We start from the raw sequence: 19,432 nt of genomic DNA, 5'->3' as shown, positions 1-19,432 counted from the left end.
ATATTTAAATTAATTAAAGTAATATGATAATTAAATTTACCCTCTTTCCTCCCAACTTCTTCTTCCCCAAGATTCTTCTTCACCGCACAGAACGACGGTTCTTTTCTTCAGCACAGACGCAGCGGCGAGCGACGGAGCAGCGAAATTTCTTCGCCAATTCTTTCTCAACACTGACGATTCCAAAATCCACTTTCCCAGCACCGCGATACCCAACCAAAACACCTCGTTCTCCAGGTAAATGTTTTCTTCTCCAATCTGGTCGAATTAAGATGAATTGGTACGAATTATATGAATAAAAAGTAGAAAAAAGGGTAAGAATAAGATTTAAAATCAATTTTAGATAAGATATGAATGGATGGAAGAATTTTGTCAAAATAACGGATATTTTTTATGAACCGGAACGGTCCTAGATCCGACGAACCAGACTCGGCCGATCCGGCGAACCATGATTGGGAATTTAGAGTGAAGAAATTATCTCACAGGTGTAGTAGAGAATTATTTTGGAGAGATGTTTTATTATGGAGCTTACCCCTTCATCTGCTATAGCTTCCGCCACATCTGTCCTGCAGTCTGCTATGGCTTCACCTCCCACTGTTCATGACATTTAGATTGTGTTCTTTTGTGAGTTTTACCATAAGTTTTTACTATTCAAATATTATTTTTTCCAAAAATATCATATCAAATAATTATTTTTTTAATATATATATTATACTATAAATTTATTTTACATTCAAAATATCACATCAACCTCTATTTACATCGAATCAAACAACTATTCAAATTCAACTTTATACTATTTAAAACTTAAAAAATTCAAACTCGAAACCTAAAACCCACAAACAAACACACCCTTATAAACTGTTGAATCAAGTTCTTTCTGTCAATTCTAATTCTCATGCATCATCAACAGGTAATACCCGGTGGTATCTAGATTCTGCATGTTGTAATCATATGATTTCTAATCTCAAACTTATGCATTCTCATACTCCTATTATGTCCTTACCTCCTATACATACTGCTAATGGCTCACATATGCGTATAATCCACACTGGTGATATCTTTAGCTAGTCTTTATCTCTTACAGACATTTGTTGCATCCCTCAATTAGCCTTAAACCTTGATTCAGTTGGTCAGTTAGTTGAGCAGGGATTTACTTTTTCATATTCTGATATACAGGTTCAGGACTCCCAGATGGGTCAACTTGTTGGATCAGGGCGCAAAATGAGTTGACTATTTAAGCTCAGTCACCTTCAGATTCCCCCTCTTCCACCCGTTTCAGCTGAGGTTTCCTCTTTTCTTTCTAGTTATCAGTTGCATCTTCGATTAGGACATACGTCTATCAACAAACTTCGGTCTCTCGTCACTAAAGGTGTCTTAAGTCCTATACGTCTGGAGTCGTTTGATTGTATGCACTGTAACCTGGAAAATAGTCTACTCTTCCCTTTTCTCAAAATTTATCTGTTGCAGACAAACCTTTTTCTTTAGTACTTTTGGATATTTGGGGGCCTTCACCGGTGGGATCTATGAATTGGTATAAATATTTTGTGATTTTTGTTGATGACTTTTCTCATTTTACATGGATCTAATTTATGAAATAATGTTCTAAATTTGCGTCTATCTATATCATATTTTCCAAAATGATACATACTCAGTTTTTTTTTTATTATTATTATTAAAACATTGTGTACTGATAATGCACGATAGTATAATGACTATGTGTTTCTTAATTTTCTTTTTGCTCAAGTAACTTCCATTCAACAGTCTTGTCCGTACATATCCCAACAAAATGTTCAGGCAGAGCGTAAGCATCATCATATACCTGATACAGTTCGTGCGCTCCTCTTATCCTTCTCATGTCCTGATCGCTTATGGGGAGAAGCCGCTCTCACTTCTATCTACACCATAAATAGGTTACCTTCCTCAGTTCTTAATGGTGTCACTTCTTTTAAAAAGCTCTTTGGTCAGTGCCCCGATTACTTTCTTATTCGTCCATTTGGTTGTGTTTGTTTTGTCTTTCATCCACCTCACGAACAAAACAAGCTTGAATCACAGGCTCGTTTTTGTTGCTTATTGGGTTATGGGGTGGAGCATAAGGGTTATCGATGTTGGGATCCCATGTCTAAGTGTTTTCATATCTTTCGTCATGTCATATTCTGGGATCATCAGATGTTCTCCTCGGTGTTCAAATTTAATGTTTCATCCCCACTCTTCCTCTCAATTACTCACCCATGATCTCTCTATATTTTTTCCGACTTTTGCAAGTCCTGAGCTCACACCTACTGATTTCGACATAGTCCCGCCGTCCTCATATCCTTCAACGGATCCGTCTGTATCTCCTGAATTGGTGTCTAAGCCTTATCCCGGTGTCCCTGCTTCCACTATCCACTGTTCCACTCGTGTAATTCAGCCACCCGTTCACCTTCTTGATTTTCATTGCTATTTTTCCATATTGTCTCACCATGAACCCAACTCTTTTTGGGAGGCGAAAAATGACCTTTTGTGGCGGAAATCTATGTAAGAGGAACTACAGGTTCTTGAGAAGACAGGCACTTGGGATCTTGTGACTCTTCTGGCGGGCAAGCGTCCTATTGGGTGCAAATGAGTCTACAAGATTAAGACTCACTCAGACGGTTCGATTGAGTGCTACAAACCTCATATTGTAGTGAATGGCTACTCTCAGGAGTATGGTATTGATTATGAAGAAACTTTTGCTCCAATCGCTCGACTTACCACTATTCGATGTTTACTTGCGATTGTTGTTGTTCGTCGGTGGTCACTTTTCCAGCTAGATGTAAAAGATGTTTTCTTGAATGGTGATTTGACTGAAGATGTCTACATGAGTCTTCCTCCAGGTATTGAGACTTTCAGAAAGGTATGTATATTGAATTGGGCTCTCTATGGATTAAAACAGGCACCTCGCGCTTGGTTTGCCAAATTCATATTTTCCCTTACTCAATATGTTTTTTCTTCTAGTGCTCATGACTCAGCTCTCTTTATTCGTCGGAGCTCGTCTGTGACTATTATTTTATTGTTGTACGTTGATGACATAATTTTCACTAGGGATGACATCTTTGTTATTTCTGATTTGCAGGCCTAACTTTGTCAGCACTTTGAGATGAAGTGTTTTGGTTATCTTCGCTATTTTTTGGGACTTGAGATTTCTGACACTCTGGATAGTTTCTTCTTGTCTCAGACCAAATACACATCTGATCTTATCTCTCGTGCCTGTCTGACTAATAGCAATATCACTTCCACACCTCTTGAGGTGAATAGTCGTCTTACCCCTCAAGATGGCTCTCTGTTTGACGATCCGACTCTTTATCATCAGCTTGTTGGATCTTTGATTTATCTCGCATTCTCTCAACCTGATATAGCCCATGTCGTCCATACTGTTAGTCAAATTATGGCTGCTCCGCGGACTAGACATTATTCTGCAGTGCTTCATTTTCTTTGCTATGTTAAGGGTACGCTTCTTCATGGTCTACATTTCTCGGCTCACTTATCCCTTTTCATAGCGGTTTACTCTAATGCAGATTGGGAAGGTGATCCTACTGATCGTTGATCTACTATTGGTTTTTGTTTCTTCTTGGTGATTATCTAATTTCTTGCCGCAGTGAAAAGCATAAAGTCGTTTCTAACTCTAGTGCTGAGTTTGAGTATTGCACACTTGTTGATTCTACATCCGAACTTCTGTGGCTTCGGCGGTTACTGTCTGATCTTGGTGCCCCCAGTCCCCATCTACTTATCTTCTTTGTGATAGTCAGAGTGCCATACAGATTGTGCACAATGATGTCTTCCACGAGCGTACAAAACACATTGAGATTGATTGTCATTTTGTGAGGCAACACGTGGTTGCCAAGACCGTTCTGCTACGTCCGATCCCCTCTGAAGATCAACCGACGGATCTTTTCACCAAGTCTCTTCTTCCGGATCATTTTCATATTCTCTTCCGCAAACTCAAGTTGATGTCTACGGCACCACCTTAAGTTTGAGGGGGGATGTTAGTATATATATCTATTATTGTATATTTGTGGATATGTTGATATTGTATATATTGTCCTTATTTGTAGACATATATATTATATTTTTGGAATGAAAATATTCAATTCGTCCTCCAAAAATAACATTCATAAAAGAGCTAACCAACGTATTCAGAAGGTTAAAAAAGTAAGTTATCAATTTCACTTTACTCATGTGTTCATATATGTTAATTTATGATTTATCTTTCCTCATTTCCAGCTTTTGTTTTCATTTAGTTGGCACATATGAGACATCATTAGAATGAGTTCATTTTTTACTTTATTAGTTAGTTTAAGTTGTTCAAATAATGTACATTCTTCGTTCGAGTATTTATGAATATTTTGTATTTTTCCATTTTGGATTTCAACAAGTTCTCGGACCATTGTATAAGCTCTTTCAATTGTCCAAACTCAACAAGTCTTCCCATGAACGAAATAAACCTCTCAGGACAACTAATGCTTACTTTTATTGGGTCACAAGAGAGCAAGGATCGTTCGAGTGGTTCAAACACTTAACCATGCCAAAAATGAAGTTGACATTGTTTCGGGCACAAGGGTTAGAACATATTTTGTAAGGCCAAATTGGAAGAAAGTTGTGTAAAAAATTAACACCAAACATGCCAATGTCAGATCAATAGGAGTGTTCTACTGTGGGGCCCCAATTTTTCCAAAGAAACTCAAGTAGCTATGTTATGAGTACAATCAGTCATTGAGTTAATGTGCTTAACGTAACGTCTTATATAGAATTGAGAATTGATGTTGGGAGTTGAAGAATTATATTTAATATGGTTAAATATTGGTAGATATTTTCGATTTAAATAGATAACTCATATGTTATGAAGTAGGTATTAACGTAAGAAAATATATAGGTGTATTTTCCTCCTCAAATATTCTCCCAATCAATTTCAAAAAATTCAACAAGTTGTATCAAAGCCACTTAGTTGCCATTATCACAACAAGAAAATATCAATTTTGTAATAAGGTTTTTCCGTTACTAATGATATTAGAGATGGAATTAGATAGGGAATTGCGTTAATTACGTGAACTTTAGAGATTGAATTCCGTTACTAATATACTATTTTTTTGTAGTGTATGTTACAGGGAATCATGAGTGATAGTTCATAGATTTTGATGTTCTCCGGAGACCATTATGACCACTAATACGTAAAAATGAGAACTATGTTTAAGTTTTATTACATTTGGGAATATGTCGAGAAATGATATACAAAGTATGAAAATGAGAAGATCTCATCATTGAGCAATTAAAGGCGTTCAAGGGAAAAAAAAATGCAAAGGCACTTTCTCTTATGCAATAGGGATTTAGTGCAAATTATTTTTTTTTCAAAAATCATGAAAGCCGATCGTGTCAAGGATGTTTCAGATATCTTATAAAAGAAATTTTAAGGGAATCTCAGTGTAAGAAATATTTATCTCCACATCCTTAGAAGATAGCTTGAGAATTAAATATGTGTGGTGCTAAAAGTATTTAAGATTACTATACAAAAATCACATCCAATGTGAATGAAATGAAAACATTTGGATCATTAAAGGTCTTTATTATTGAAGAATTGCTCAGCATAATGAGGAATCAATTGAAAATGCATTTCAATCGTAAGTGTATAAGTTCCAAATCACTTGGGATAAACACGTCTCATTACCATCAAAGAGGAAGAGGAGCTCAACGAAGTGGATGATACATACAATGTCGAAGAAGATACATACAAGATCGATGAAGATATGAAAATTCAAGAGGATGGGGAAGAAAAACAGGAAGATTTTCCCATGCAAGAAACTCAGAACCTTGTGGATATCGTGGATTATACAATCATTTTGATCAGGAATAATAGTACAAAGATAATCTTCAATGTAGCTATTTTAGAAAAAATAATTATACATTAACTATATCTGTTTTTACACTAAAATATTAGTATTGGATGAAGATGGTGTTTTGTGCAAAATTTAATATAACACAAGGGGATTTCATGCAATAAATAAAACACGAGTTGTTTTATGCATTTTTATTAAAACACAAGGTGGTGTTATATAATTTACCTTTAATACTTAACTATCCTTAACTTTTACTTAAATTACAAATATATCATTACAAATACAATTACTTTATACATAAAATCAAAAGGCAAAAATGTCAAAAAAACTCTTACACGCTTCAACTAATTAATAAAATACTATTATTTTTTAATTTATTACAAAATTCTAAAATGCCCATCGACTTGGGACGGAGGGAGTATTATTCATTAATTTTATTTCTCCCTAAAATAGTAAATTATTATTATTTTTTTATTTCTTATTATATCAAAAATAAATTTTATATTCAAAATATCATACGAATACATATTTATATCACATCGAACAATTAATCAAATTTAAAATTTTTACTATTTATATTTCAAACATAAATTAAAATTCACAACAATCTTGTTCGTTTAATTTTTTTTATTCTACACCTTTGTTCCTGCAATGCAGAAACAATTCATTTTCTCCGTTTGTTCTGCTTCTTACCAAATTTCTACCTTCACTTTCATGTTTTCTTCTCAAATATTTGATACAACCCTTACAATTTTTAAATATATATATATATATATATCCTTATAAAATATTATATTAAAAAATATTTAAACAACACTAAAATCAAAGTAAAGAAATATCATGATTTAATCATGTTACAGCATTGATTACAATTAATCAGCACAATGTTGTTTAATTATAATCTATTGGATTAAAAGTTAATTTATAACAGTGAGGGGTAAAATTGTAGTTTTAGTTTTCTCATCTCCATCCTTATTCTTCTCCTCTATTGTTTTGTTTGTTTTTTGTTTTTTTTTTCTCTATTTTTCTTTCTTAAACAATAATAAGAAATATATGATTTATTAAATATGACCAATCACTACAAAAAAATTTACTTTTTGTAGCGGTCAAAATTTGTAACAAAACCCTAATTTTCATGCAAAAAAACATTTTGTATCAACTTTATTACGAATTTTGAATACATTATTTTTATTTATTAAAAAAGTATAATTCTAGAAATGAACAATACCACCTACATTAATCTACACAAAAAATACGATTTCATACAAAAAATATTACATGAGTAATATATTAACAACACACACCATATATTTTATTGCTAATTTATTCACCTACATCAATCTACACAAAAAGAACGACTTTATACAAAAATCTACACATAAATAATATAAAAATAGCACAAAATATACTTTGTTGCTAATCTATTCACCTACATCATTCTACAAAAAAAGCAAAAAGCACGACTTTATAAAAAAATATATCACATAAATAATATATAAACGACGCACATCATACACTTTATTGATAACTTATTCACCTATATAAACTTACACAAAAAACAAGACGTCATAAAAGAAATATCATATAAATAATATATAAACAGTACATATCATATATTTTATTGTTAATCTATTCACCTACATTAATTTACACAAAAAAAAAACACAATTTTATATAAAAAAAAATCACATAAACAATATATAAACAATATTATATCATATACTTTATTGATAATTTATTCACCTATATCGATCTACACAAAGAGTATGACTTATGTGAAGTATGAGAAACTATATTGATAATATAAAAAATAATATTTTATCTTAAATATTTATTTTTTTTTAAAAAAATAAAGTGTTTCTTTTGATTGGTTTGAGAAATAGTTTAATTTGAATTTGATATTAAAATAATATATGATGAAATATTTTTTAAAAATATATATTATATAACTTTTTTGAAAAACGCATAAACTAAATAGTAAAAAATTAAAATTTGAAACTAAAGAAACACATCTATTAAAAATGGTGTCAATAAAGAATAAAGTGTGAACAAAATCATTATTGTTATACACATAAGTAATACGTAACTACTTATGGTAATACACACATTGAATTCATTAACATTGTGCATGTGGATGTTTTTTATTGGACTGAAAAGTCTATATATATCTACTGAAATCATAGAAATGAAACACACGAAGTCAGAGCATTTCATTTCCTCTCACACACTTTTCCTATCTTCCTCATCTCATTCTTATCTCTCTATCTATTATTGCACATGAGTCACATCATCATAATACATAACTAAACATATATAAATAAATTAGATTAGATTTCATACATACATACATATATCATTTATATCTAACAACACTCGCAGACATCTTTATACATATATGTTATACTTACCATTATATATTATTATTATTATTATTATATAATACGTTATCAACACAAAGGCTCTTATCTGTTTTATTTTTGGTAAGTTTTTATACTATCTACATTATCTATTTTCTAAACTATGGAAAATCTTGCAAAATTTTCTTTTAAATCTTTGTCTCTCACCGGCAATAATTTTCTGACTTGGTCCCTGAATGTAGAAATGCATCTGGTTTCTATGGGCCTTATTCATACAATTGCCAGTGAAAATTTAGCTACAAGCCAAGATCGGGCTAAGGCTATTATTTTCATTCGTCACCATCTGGACATTCCTTTACAGTCTGAATTTTTTACGGTGAAAGATCCACTTGATTTGTGGAATGAATTAAGGGAGAGATTTGGGCACTAGAAATATATCGTTCTCCCGAAAGCCCGACATGATTGGCTTAACCTGCGATTGCAGGATTTTAAAACTATTATAGAGTACAACTCTGCTATCCATCAGATTACATCTCAGTTGAAACTCTGCGGAGAAATTGTTACCGAGAATGATAAATTGGAGAAAACTATCTCTACCTTTCATGCTTCTAATGTTGTGCTGCAACAGCAGTATCGTGAAAAAAAAATTTCAAAAATACTCACAGCTAATAGCATGTCTTTTATTAGCTAAACAAAATAATGAGTTACTGATGAAAAATCATCAGTCCCGGCCCACTAGTTCCAATCCGTTCCCTGAAGCGAACGTGACATTTTCTAAACGAGGCTGAGGACGTGATAGAGGCCGTGGACGTAGTTGCAGTCGTGAGACTCAACACGGTCGATATACCCTATACAATCACCGTGGTTTTGACATTAACAAGAAGCAAAGTAAACCCTAGTATGGGGATATAGCCGAAAAGGCTAAACAGGGAAAGAGGCAAATCGGCATTTATAATTGGTGTGACATTGAAGGCCATTGGGCCAATACCTGCAGAACAACGAAACACCTAGCCGATCTTTATCAAGCCTCACTACAGAAAAAAGGGGAAAGAGATCGAGACTAATCACGTTGATAATGATGACAACCCTGATAATGATCTTCTGGATTACGACACAACGCATCTTGATATAGGGGATTTTGTTGTATATTCAGCAAACCCCCAAACATACTATGTCATTTTATATTTTGTAATATTTAAATTATCGCATATTACTTTTCTGTAATGCATTTTGAAATACTTATACCTGCCTTTATTAATACTGCGTTTATTTATATTTAAAGGTTAAATGGATGCCAATCAAATGATGCAAATATGTGTTTCATTGACAGTGCAACGACACTTACTATATTGAAACACGAAAAATATTTCTCCCATTTGAAAAGGGAAAAGATGAATGTCAATACAATAAGTGGCAGTGCAAAATTAATTGAAAACTCTGGATAAGCCATTATATTTCTCCCCGCGGGGACGAAAATTGTGATACAGTATGCATTGTTGGCCACTAAAGCTCGAAGAAATTTACTGAGCTTTCATGACATTCAGAAAAATGGTTATCACATTGAAACTATAAGTGATACCGATGGTGAATTTTTATTGACCACCAATATCATTGATAAAAAGAAATGCATCATTGAGAGATTACCCTCACTCTCTGCTGGTTTATTTATGCCAGATTAGGTGTTATTGAAACACATCTCACGGTAAATCAAAAGACTACCGATTTTCAAATATAGCATAATCGTCTTGGGCATCCTGGAAGTATAATGATGAGGCGAATAATTGAGAATTTGTATGGTCATTCATTAAAATGTCAAAAAGTGTTAAACTCAAATTAGTTAACCTGTGTTGCCTACACTCAGGGAAAATTGATAATCAGACCATCGCCAGCTAAAGTAGGTATTGAATCACCTATATTTTTGGAAAGAATACACGGAGATATATGTGGACCAATAGACCTACTGTGTAGGCCATTTAAATATTTTATGATGTTTATTGATGCATCTACTAAATGGTCACATGTTTGTTTATTATCTACTCGCAATATGGCATTTTTTGAGATTGTTTGCTCAAATTATTAAATTACGGGCACAATTTCCCGATAATCCAATTAAGACTATATGTCTGGATAATGCTGCTGAATATACATCGAAAGCATTTGATGATTATTGCATGTCAATCAGAATTAATGTAGAGCACCCAGTTGCTCATGTTCATACACAAAATGGACTGGCATAATCACTTATTAAAAGATTGCAATTGATTTTTAGACCATTACTGATGAGTTCTATGTTGCCCGTTTCAACTTGGGGGTATGCAATCTTATATGCAGGAACACTCATAAGAATGAGGCCGACAAACTATCATAGCTATTCCCCTATGCAATTAGTATTTGGTCACGAACCAAATATATCTCATCTACGTATTTTTGGGTGTGCTGTTTATGTTCCTATTCCACCCCTCAAACGTACAAAAATGGGTTATCAACGTAGATTGGGCATTTATGTTTGATATGAATCGCCGTCAATTATAAAATATCTTGGACCTATGACTGGTGATTTATTCACTGCAAGATATGCAGATTGTCATTTTGATGAATCATATTTTCCAACATTAGGGGGAGACAGAAATGAATCGAAAAGCGATATTAATTGGAAAATCCCATTGAATTTTTTTTATCTTCGTATAAAGAAGTGTGAACTAGAAGTTCAACGCATTATACAATTGTAAAATATTGCAAATCAGATACCGGATGCATTCAATGAATCGAGTAAAATCACTCGATCATATATTCAAGCTGCTAATGCTCCGGCTAAAATAATTGTCCCTGATGGACAAATTGCAAGTGCTAATGAATCAGCGGCACACTTAAAGTGTGGTAGACCACTCGGTTCTAAAGACAAACATCCTCGAAAGAAAAGAAGAATAAATTATGATAATCATGAAAATCTCATGAATGACATTGATAAACCTCAATCTAATGAGTAAGTAAAACCTGAAATAATTGCTCCAGAAGAGCACGATCTTGAAAAACATGATGAGATTATTGAAAACTCAATTAACTATGTTACTTCAAGAAAATATTGGAACTATAAAGAGGCAATTATTAATAATACATTCGCATACAGTTTAGCACTTGATATAATGGAAGAAAACGAGGATCCAGAGCCAAAATCGGTTCATATGAATGTCGGCAAAGAAATGACTGGCTAAAATGGGAAATGCGATTCAATCAGAGCTTGACTCATTAAACAAAAGGGAGGTCTTCGGACCAATTGTTCAAACACCAGATAGTATAAAATCAGTTGGATACAAATTGGTGTTTGTACGCAAAAGAAATGAACATAATGAAATTCTGAGATATAAAGCTCGTCATGTAGCTTAGGGATTCTCACAGAGACCTGGAGTAGACTTTGATGAAACATATTCTCCAGTTGTTGATGGAATAACATTTAGATACCTTGTGAGCCTAGCAGTATGAGAAAAGTTCGAGATGCGTCGTTTAGACGTAGTTATGACATCTTTAAAGCTCATTGGATACTGATATTTATATAAAATTCCTGAGGGATTCAATATGCTTGAAGCATACAAATTAAACCTAAAGGAATCATATTCCATCAAATTGAAAAAGTCATTGTATGGACTTAAACAATCAAGGCGAATGTGTTATAACCGTCTCAGTGACTATTTACTAAAAGAAGGTTATACTAATGACCTAATATACCCATGCTTCTTTATCAAGGAAAATGGATCAAATCTTGTCATTATTGCAATATATATTGATGATTACAATTTAATTGGAACTCCAGAAGATATCCAAATTGCAGTTGAATACCTAAATAAAGAATTTGAGATCAAAGATTTTGGAAAGACAAAATATTTTCTGGGATTACAAGTGGATCATGTGAACAACGGAATATTTATCCATCAATCCACATATACCCAAAACTTATTAAAAAAATTTTATATGGATAAATCTCACTCTCAGAATACACCAATGGTGGTCAGATCTTTTGATCCCAGTAAAGATCCATTTAGGTCAAGAGAAGAAAATGAAGAAATACTTGGTCCTGAGGTACCATATCTCAGCGCTATTGGCGCATTAATGTACCTTGCAAATTGTACCAGGCCAGATATATATTTTTTCAGTCAATCTACTGGTCAAGTTTAGCGCATCCCCCACAAAGCGCCATTGGAATGGTATCAAGCACATTTTTCGTTACCTTCAGGGGACTCATGACCTTGGTCTATTCTATTTGAGTGAATCTCGAAATAAATTAATTGGTTATGCTGATGCTGGTTATCTGTCTGATACACACAAATCAAAATCTCAAACTGGCTATTTATTTACTTGTGGTGGAACCGCAATATCTTGGAGATATGCTAAACAGACAATAACAATTACTTCTTCAAACCATGCTGAGGTTTTACCAATTCACAAAGCCATTCGTGAATGCGTTTGGTTGAGGTCTATGACCCACCATATTCAGAAAAATTGTGGCTTGATTTCTGATGATATATTACCTCATAGAATACTGTTTGAAGATAATGCAACTTGTATATCTCAATTAAAATGGGGATATATTAAAGGCGATCATACAAAGCACATATCTCCGAAGTTCCTTTTCACTCACGATCTTCAGAAAAGTGGTGAAATTAATGTGCAACAAATTCGATCGTCTGAAAATTTTGCAAATTTATTCACGAAGGCGCTACCGACTGCAACATTCAACAAATTGGTGCAAGAAATTGGAATGCGTCGACTAAAAGACATCACATAAAGTCCAAAACAGGGAGACCGCGTTAATACAAGAATGATGTACTTTTTTTTCCTTCACTATGATTTTTTCCACATAATTTTTTCGTAATAAGGTTTTAATGAGGTACATTTATTTGTATAAAATATCTAAGGATAAGTGCTATACACATATGTAATACATAGCTACTTATGGTAATACATACATTGAATTCGTAGACATTGTGTAGGCTGAGACGTTGATGTTTTTTATTGGACTGAAAAGTCTATATATATCTACTGAAATTATAGAAATGAAACACAGGATGTCAGAGCATTTCATTTCCTCTCACACACTTTTCCAATATCCCCATCTCATTCTTATCTCTCTATTTATTATTGCACATGAATCATATCATCATAATACATAACTAAACATATATAAATATATTATACTCCCTCCGTCCCACAACAAGATATCTATTTATTTTTTGCATATTGATCTTTGAATATTAATTATTATATCAAATCGTATTACGAATAAAGAGAAAATGACAAAAATACTTCTATTGGTGTCTTATAATACTATTATAATAACATTTGTATAAAAAATTATACAAATATAAAGATATTTTCAATATTAAGTATAATAACGCAAAAAGCAAATTGATACTTTGTTATGAGACTTAGGAAGTATTAGATTTCATACATACATACATATATCATTTATATCTAACAATACTCGGAGACATCTTTATACATATATGTTATACTTACCATTATATATTATAATTTAGTATTTCCTAAATTATGGAATAAATATAACCATTATAGATAATTAAAATAATAGATACATTAAATATTGTGAATGGAGCAAATAGTTAGAAATAGATAGGAAATTGGAAAAAGTCGCATTTCAGTGTATTATGGTGTAATTAGTATGAATTTGATCCGGTTTTATTTCAAATCAAAATCAATATTATTTATTATACATAATTTTTATTAAAAATTTATTATTTTTTTTACAAAATTATCATATTAAATATTATTTAAACAACATTTCAAATCAACATTACATTTCAAATAAATACCAAATTACAAACAAATAAACCCTATATAACTAGTTAGGAGTAACTCACATGAATTTTAAACAAATTGAGTTTCTAAATAATATACTCTTATCAACTAGTAAATTTTATATTTGTCATTTAATAATTTTTTATTTTTTATTTTTTAAGTAACTCTCAACTAAATACTAAAATATTTTTATTTTTTATTTTTTCACATTATTTTTCAAAAATAAGATTGATGTTATATTACTTTATATACTAAATCATATATATAGTTGACTAGAGACTTTAATTTTCACGTACTCATAATTTTGAGTTTTATTTTAGTTTTTTAAATATGAACTTCGGATAATTAATTAAAATTTTTTAAAATAAAAAATAATTCAATAAAATTAAGATTTATTAGATAATAAATAACAAAAATGGGAATAAAATCAAATTTTCATTATCTATATATATATTTTATTTTTAATTCTATAAATTCTTCGATTTTAATTTTTTTTGCTTTAAAGAATTGTATTTTTTTTAATTTATACTTATATAATTTCTTTGATTATTTGACATAGAAATCCGGAGAAAAAAATTATAAGAAGAATACAAAAAAATAATTATTTTTGCTTCGTTAACCATCTAATTAAGCTGAAATTTTCAAAGAGTGCTTATGATTCGTTACCCTTTCAATCTAACAGTGAGATTTGTGATTGGATATTTGTAGTTTGATCATAATTTTATAAAACGTGACAAATTTGTTTGGTTTATTTTCTTGATTTTAATTTTTCTTAATTTTTTTATCTTCGTTAGTTGACTTAGTGGTAATTGGCAGGCGTGTTTACACCTATTTTCTAAGGACTATTATATACAATTTAATTATAGTATATTTTGTTCTTTGGTCTGGCTACCCGTGAATTGTTTTATTTATCTTTAAAAAAAATTCATTATAAAATTTATCGTATTTTTTTTTCATATTTTATTTGCAAATATAATTTGTTATTATTTTTCATATTTTTACAAAGGGATTGCATTTTTTTTTTATCAATATATATATAGTGAAATTCTAACAATAAAATTTTTTGTTTAATTTTTAAAATTTAAAATTTAAAATTTATTTATGCATAAGTTAACTATTGTATTATATTGATTTATTATTCTTATTGTTAAGTATTTTTTTTAGTTTTACTAATCAATTCTAATATTCATGGTGTGATACATAAAAGATAAGAAAAAAATGGCAAAAAGGAATAAGCAAATAAACAATACTATATTTTTTAATTATTTATTGTATTTTTAAAAATATTATGTAATTTATTTTTTAAATTAATTTAATTGGAATAATATATTAAATATATAAAAAAAAAAACTATAAACATTTTTATAAAAAACATTAAATTAATATATAATTTAATATAAATATAAGGCATAGATAGCACTAGCACTGGTTTCACGGTAACATACTAGCATCTATATAAATAGCTAAAAAGAACAAATATAACAGTGTCAAAAACATAACTAGATATCTATATAAATAGCTAAAAAATCAAATAGTGAATTGCAATAACACTGTCAAAAACATATGTAAAATAATAAAATAAAAGAAAAATAAATGGTACATGAGTAGGTTCACATTTATACCAGGAATAACACCGTATGTAAGCTTATAATAATAATACTAATAAAGAATTTCGTGTAGCAGAAATTACCCATAAAAAATAATTAAATAAATTCAATATTACCGTCTTTAAATCAAATCCGACTCGCCGTCGCCGTCGCCGCCGTGGCAAGCGCCCCCATTTTGTTAGCGATGTCCCGAAGAGCATACTTCTGCACCTTCCCGGTGGCGGTTTTGGGCAGCTCCGCCATGAACACCACCGTCTTGGGCACCATGAAATGCGGCATCCTCGCCCTGCAAAACTCTATCACCTCCTTCTCCGGCGGCGCCCGCCTCACCCCTTCCTTCAAGCTCAAGAATGCGCACGGCGTCTCCCCCCAGAAATCATCCGGCCGCGCCACCACCGCCGCCTCATTCACCGCCGGATTCGTGTACAGAACAGATTCCACCTCCACGCTGCTCACATTCTCCCCGCCGCTTATGATCAGGTCCTTCGACCTGTCCTTAATTTCCATGTACCCGTCGGGGTGCATAACCCCGACGTCGCCGGTGTACAGCCACCCGCCCCTCAAACTCTCCGCCGTCGCCGCCGGATTTTTCAGATACCCAAGCATTAAAGACCCTCCCCGGAGCACGATCTCACCCATCTCCACCCCATCCCTCCTCACACTCTCCCCCGTCACCGGATCCACCACGTCCGCCGCCGTCAGGCCCACCGTCCTAACCCCCTGCCGCGCCTTCATCCTCGCCCTCTCCGCCGCCGGAAACCTATTCCAGCTCAATTTCCAGGCGCACGACACCACCACTCCGGCGACCTCCGTCAACCCATACCCATGGCTCACCACAAACCCCAACTCCTCCGCCCGTAGCACCACCGACGGCGGCGGCGGAGCGCCGCCGGTCATGAACTGAACCGGGCTCCTCAGCCGCCTCGCGACGGCGCAATTCGCCAACATCGTCAGAATCACCGGCGCCCCGCACATGTGAGTGACATTGTTAGAATAAATAGCGGCGTAGAGGTCGCCGGCGGTGAATTTTCTGAGACAGACATTGGTCCCGCCGACGGCTGCCATGCCCCAGGTGTAGCTCCAGCCGTTGGAATGGAACATCGGCAGTGTCCAGAGGTAGACAGGCTGTTTAGGGACCGACCAATTGAGGAGAGAATCGACGGTAATAATGGAAATGGATCGATGAGAATGGACGACGCCCTTGGGAGAAGAAGTGGTCCCCGACGTGTAATTAAGGGTCATCGGATCCCATTCGCTCTTCGGCCGGACCCAATCGAACTCTGGGTTTCCTGTCCGTACCATTCCCTCGTAGGTTCGTGACGGCGGATCGTCGTTTTCCTCGGGCTCATCCTGGCCGTCGGATATGACGATGAGAATCGGACGGCTGGGAGTGGGGAGGAGCGACGCGGCTTTCTCGACGAGGCGGCGGTGGTGGGAGTCGACGAACACCGCCTTGCAGTCGCTGTGGCGGAGGATGACGGCGACGGTCCTGGCGTCGAGTCGGGTGTTGATGTTGTTGAGAACGCAGCCGGCCATTGGCACCGCGAACTGGAGCTCGTACATGGCGGGGATATTCGGCGCCACCACCGACACGACGGCGCCGGCGGGGAATCGGAGGGAGGCGAGGGATGAGGCGACTTTGAGGCAGCGGGCGTGGGTCTCCGACCACGTGTAGATTCTGCGGTGGTGGACGACGGAAGGGCAGTCGGCGTAGACGACGGCGGCCCTCTCCAGGAAGCTGAGTGGGGTTAGCGGGCAGGAATTCGCCGGGCATGGCTTCAGATCCTCCATCAATGGCGCTGCTGCTGCTGCTGCTGACTGATTAATTAAATTATATTAGATTAAATTAAATCCTCTCCCTGCCTTTGTTCATTGTACATAATATGGAGGGAGTAAATACGTATGCATATGGAGGGAGTAAATACAATACAGTTAGAAGTTGCTGTGATGGTAATGGCCATGGCGTGTCGGCTGCGAAGCTTCCCATGATTTTGCCCATCCGCAATAATAGAGATTTTACGTTTTACAAGTTACAATCATAATTGGATCGAGTAGTTTATTTCAAAACTCATCTATTCCCTCTATTCTAACAAATCAAATCCTAACATTTGAAAGAAATAGAACATGAATAAGATAATTATGTTTGCTTTTAGTTGTTTTGTTTGGTCATTTATGATGAAAATATTTCAAATATTATCACAATGTTTTTTATTGTTTGTTTGTTTTATGTCTCCATTGTATTTTCTTGCGTTGGTAATAATTTTGCGTGTTTGTTGAATAGGATAGTTTAAGTTTTTTATGTTAAAAGTTTTAAATTTGTTGAATACATATTATCTTGTGTTTGTAAAAAATATACAGAGAAAACGAAGATAATAATCGAAGGAAATAGAAAAAATGATTGTTGATAATTATTGAACAATTATTGTGAAATGTATTACGAATGCGGCAAGTCTTGTTAATAGGGTCAAATTGTGTACACCTAGTGGTGTAGTGTTCATCATTGTATGTTTTATAAATATTTTATTATCGTTTATTAAATATTAAACCTAAATTCTTTGTAGTCTTCTCTTGTGTTTCAATTTGTTTTGGTAGTGCATCGAAAAACTATATTGAATAATTGAGAAATTTGTCACTAAATCCACTAATAATTATAATATTTCTTCTTAAAAAATATGATGTTACTAGCTAAAAATTCACAAATATGTAGTCTTGAAACTTATTGCATTTCCGCTGAAAACAATAAATTCTAGCAAAATATATATATATGTTTTATGGAAACACAAGCTGTTTTCTCGAGCTCGAGAAAAAAAGCTGTGTTTCCGCTAAAAATTAGGTATTTTTCAAGTACAAGTACAAGACTTGAAACGGTTTAAGTCCTAATTGATTCCTATGTATGTACAACTTTGAACTTATATAGGTATAAATGTCTACTATTGTAGGTACAACTTTCCGCGTACTATTTATTGAAGCGATTTCACTGTCTTATCGTGCTTGACCAATACTCAATGTTCAAAATAGTTTATTCTCGTGTCCCACATGAAAAGGTGGAGATGGAAGTGGGTTTTGAGATTGTGAAAACGCACTTGACATAAAAAAATGACGTTATATTGTCGAGAATTTTTCTTGAATTTATGTATATATATATTTATGTGTATATATGTATTTATGTATACATTAATATATATATATATATAATTGTATATACAAGACTTATAAAAAAGAAATTATTAATTGATATTTATTTACATTTATACTTGACTAATATTGATAAACAATATACATTTATATGTGCAATTACAACTTTTATATTTATATATTGTTTACATTAAACGATATTGGCATGAAAAATGATGTCTTATTGTCAAAGTTTTTTCTTGTAAGTGATGGGTATGTGCTCCTAGTTAAAGTATATGTACGGTTGCATCCAAATACGCTGAAAAAATCCAAAAATATCGAGTTTGATCTCGAAGTATAAGTTTCTTTTAGTACAAGTACAAGCCTAACGAGAGTTAAGTGCAACATGATTCTTATGTATGTACAATTTTGAGCTTGTTTAGGTATAATTGCCTTCTATTGTAGGCATACTCTTTCGCGTATTATGTTTTCGAGACAGTTACAACATATATATTTACATCTATATTAATATATACAATTGTATATAAAATATTTATAAGTAATTTTTACGAATAAATATTTATTTACATTTTTATCTACATTTACATTTGGCATAAGAAATGACATTGTATGTTGAGGATTTTTCTTATAGTTTTGGGGATATGTGTTCCTTGTTGAAGTATAGTACGGTTGCATC

The 19,432-nt window shown here is 33.3% G+C and overlaps 1 protein-coding gene across 1 annotated transcript; it reads right to left on the bottom strand.

The window, feature by feature from the left end:
• Nucleotides 1-15,576: 15,576 nt before the first annotated feature.
• Nucleotides 15,577-17,530, bottom strand: LOC127256868 (2-methylpropanoate--CoA ligase CCL4-like). The gene has a single exon (XM_051283090.1). It carries the CDS (start codon nucleotides 17,410-17,412, stop codon nucleotides 15,748-15,750), a length of 1,665 nt encoding a protein of 554 aa, XP_051139047.1. The 5' UTR covers nucleotides 17,413-17,530; the 3' UTR covers nucleotides 15,577-15,747.
• Nucleotides 17,531-19,432: the final 1,902 nt, after the last annotated feature.

Source organism: Andrographis paniculata, unplaced genomic scaffold (genome assembly GCF_009805555.1).
Source record: "Andrographis paniculata isolate CXL003 unplaced genomic scaffold, ASM980555v1 Contig57END, whole genome shotgun sequence".
Lineage (NCBI taxonomy): Eukaryota > Viridiplantae > Streptophyta > Magnoliopsida > Lamiales > Acanthaceae > Andrographis > Andrographis paniculata.
The sequence above is the reverse complement of the archived record's forward strand: the minus strand, read 5'-3'. Positions and strand labels throughout refer to the sequence as shown.

Coding starts and splice junctions, on each gene's coding strand:
- LOC127256868 (XM_051283090.1), bottom strand. CDS start 17,412: ATGGAGGATCTGAAGCCATGCCCGGCGAATTCCTGCCCGCTAACCCCA.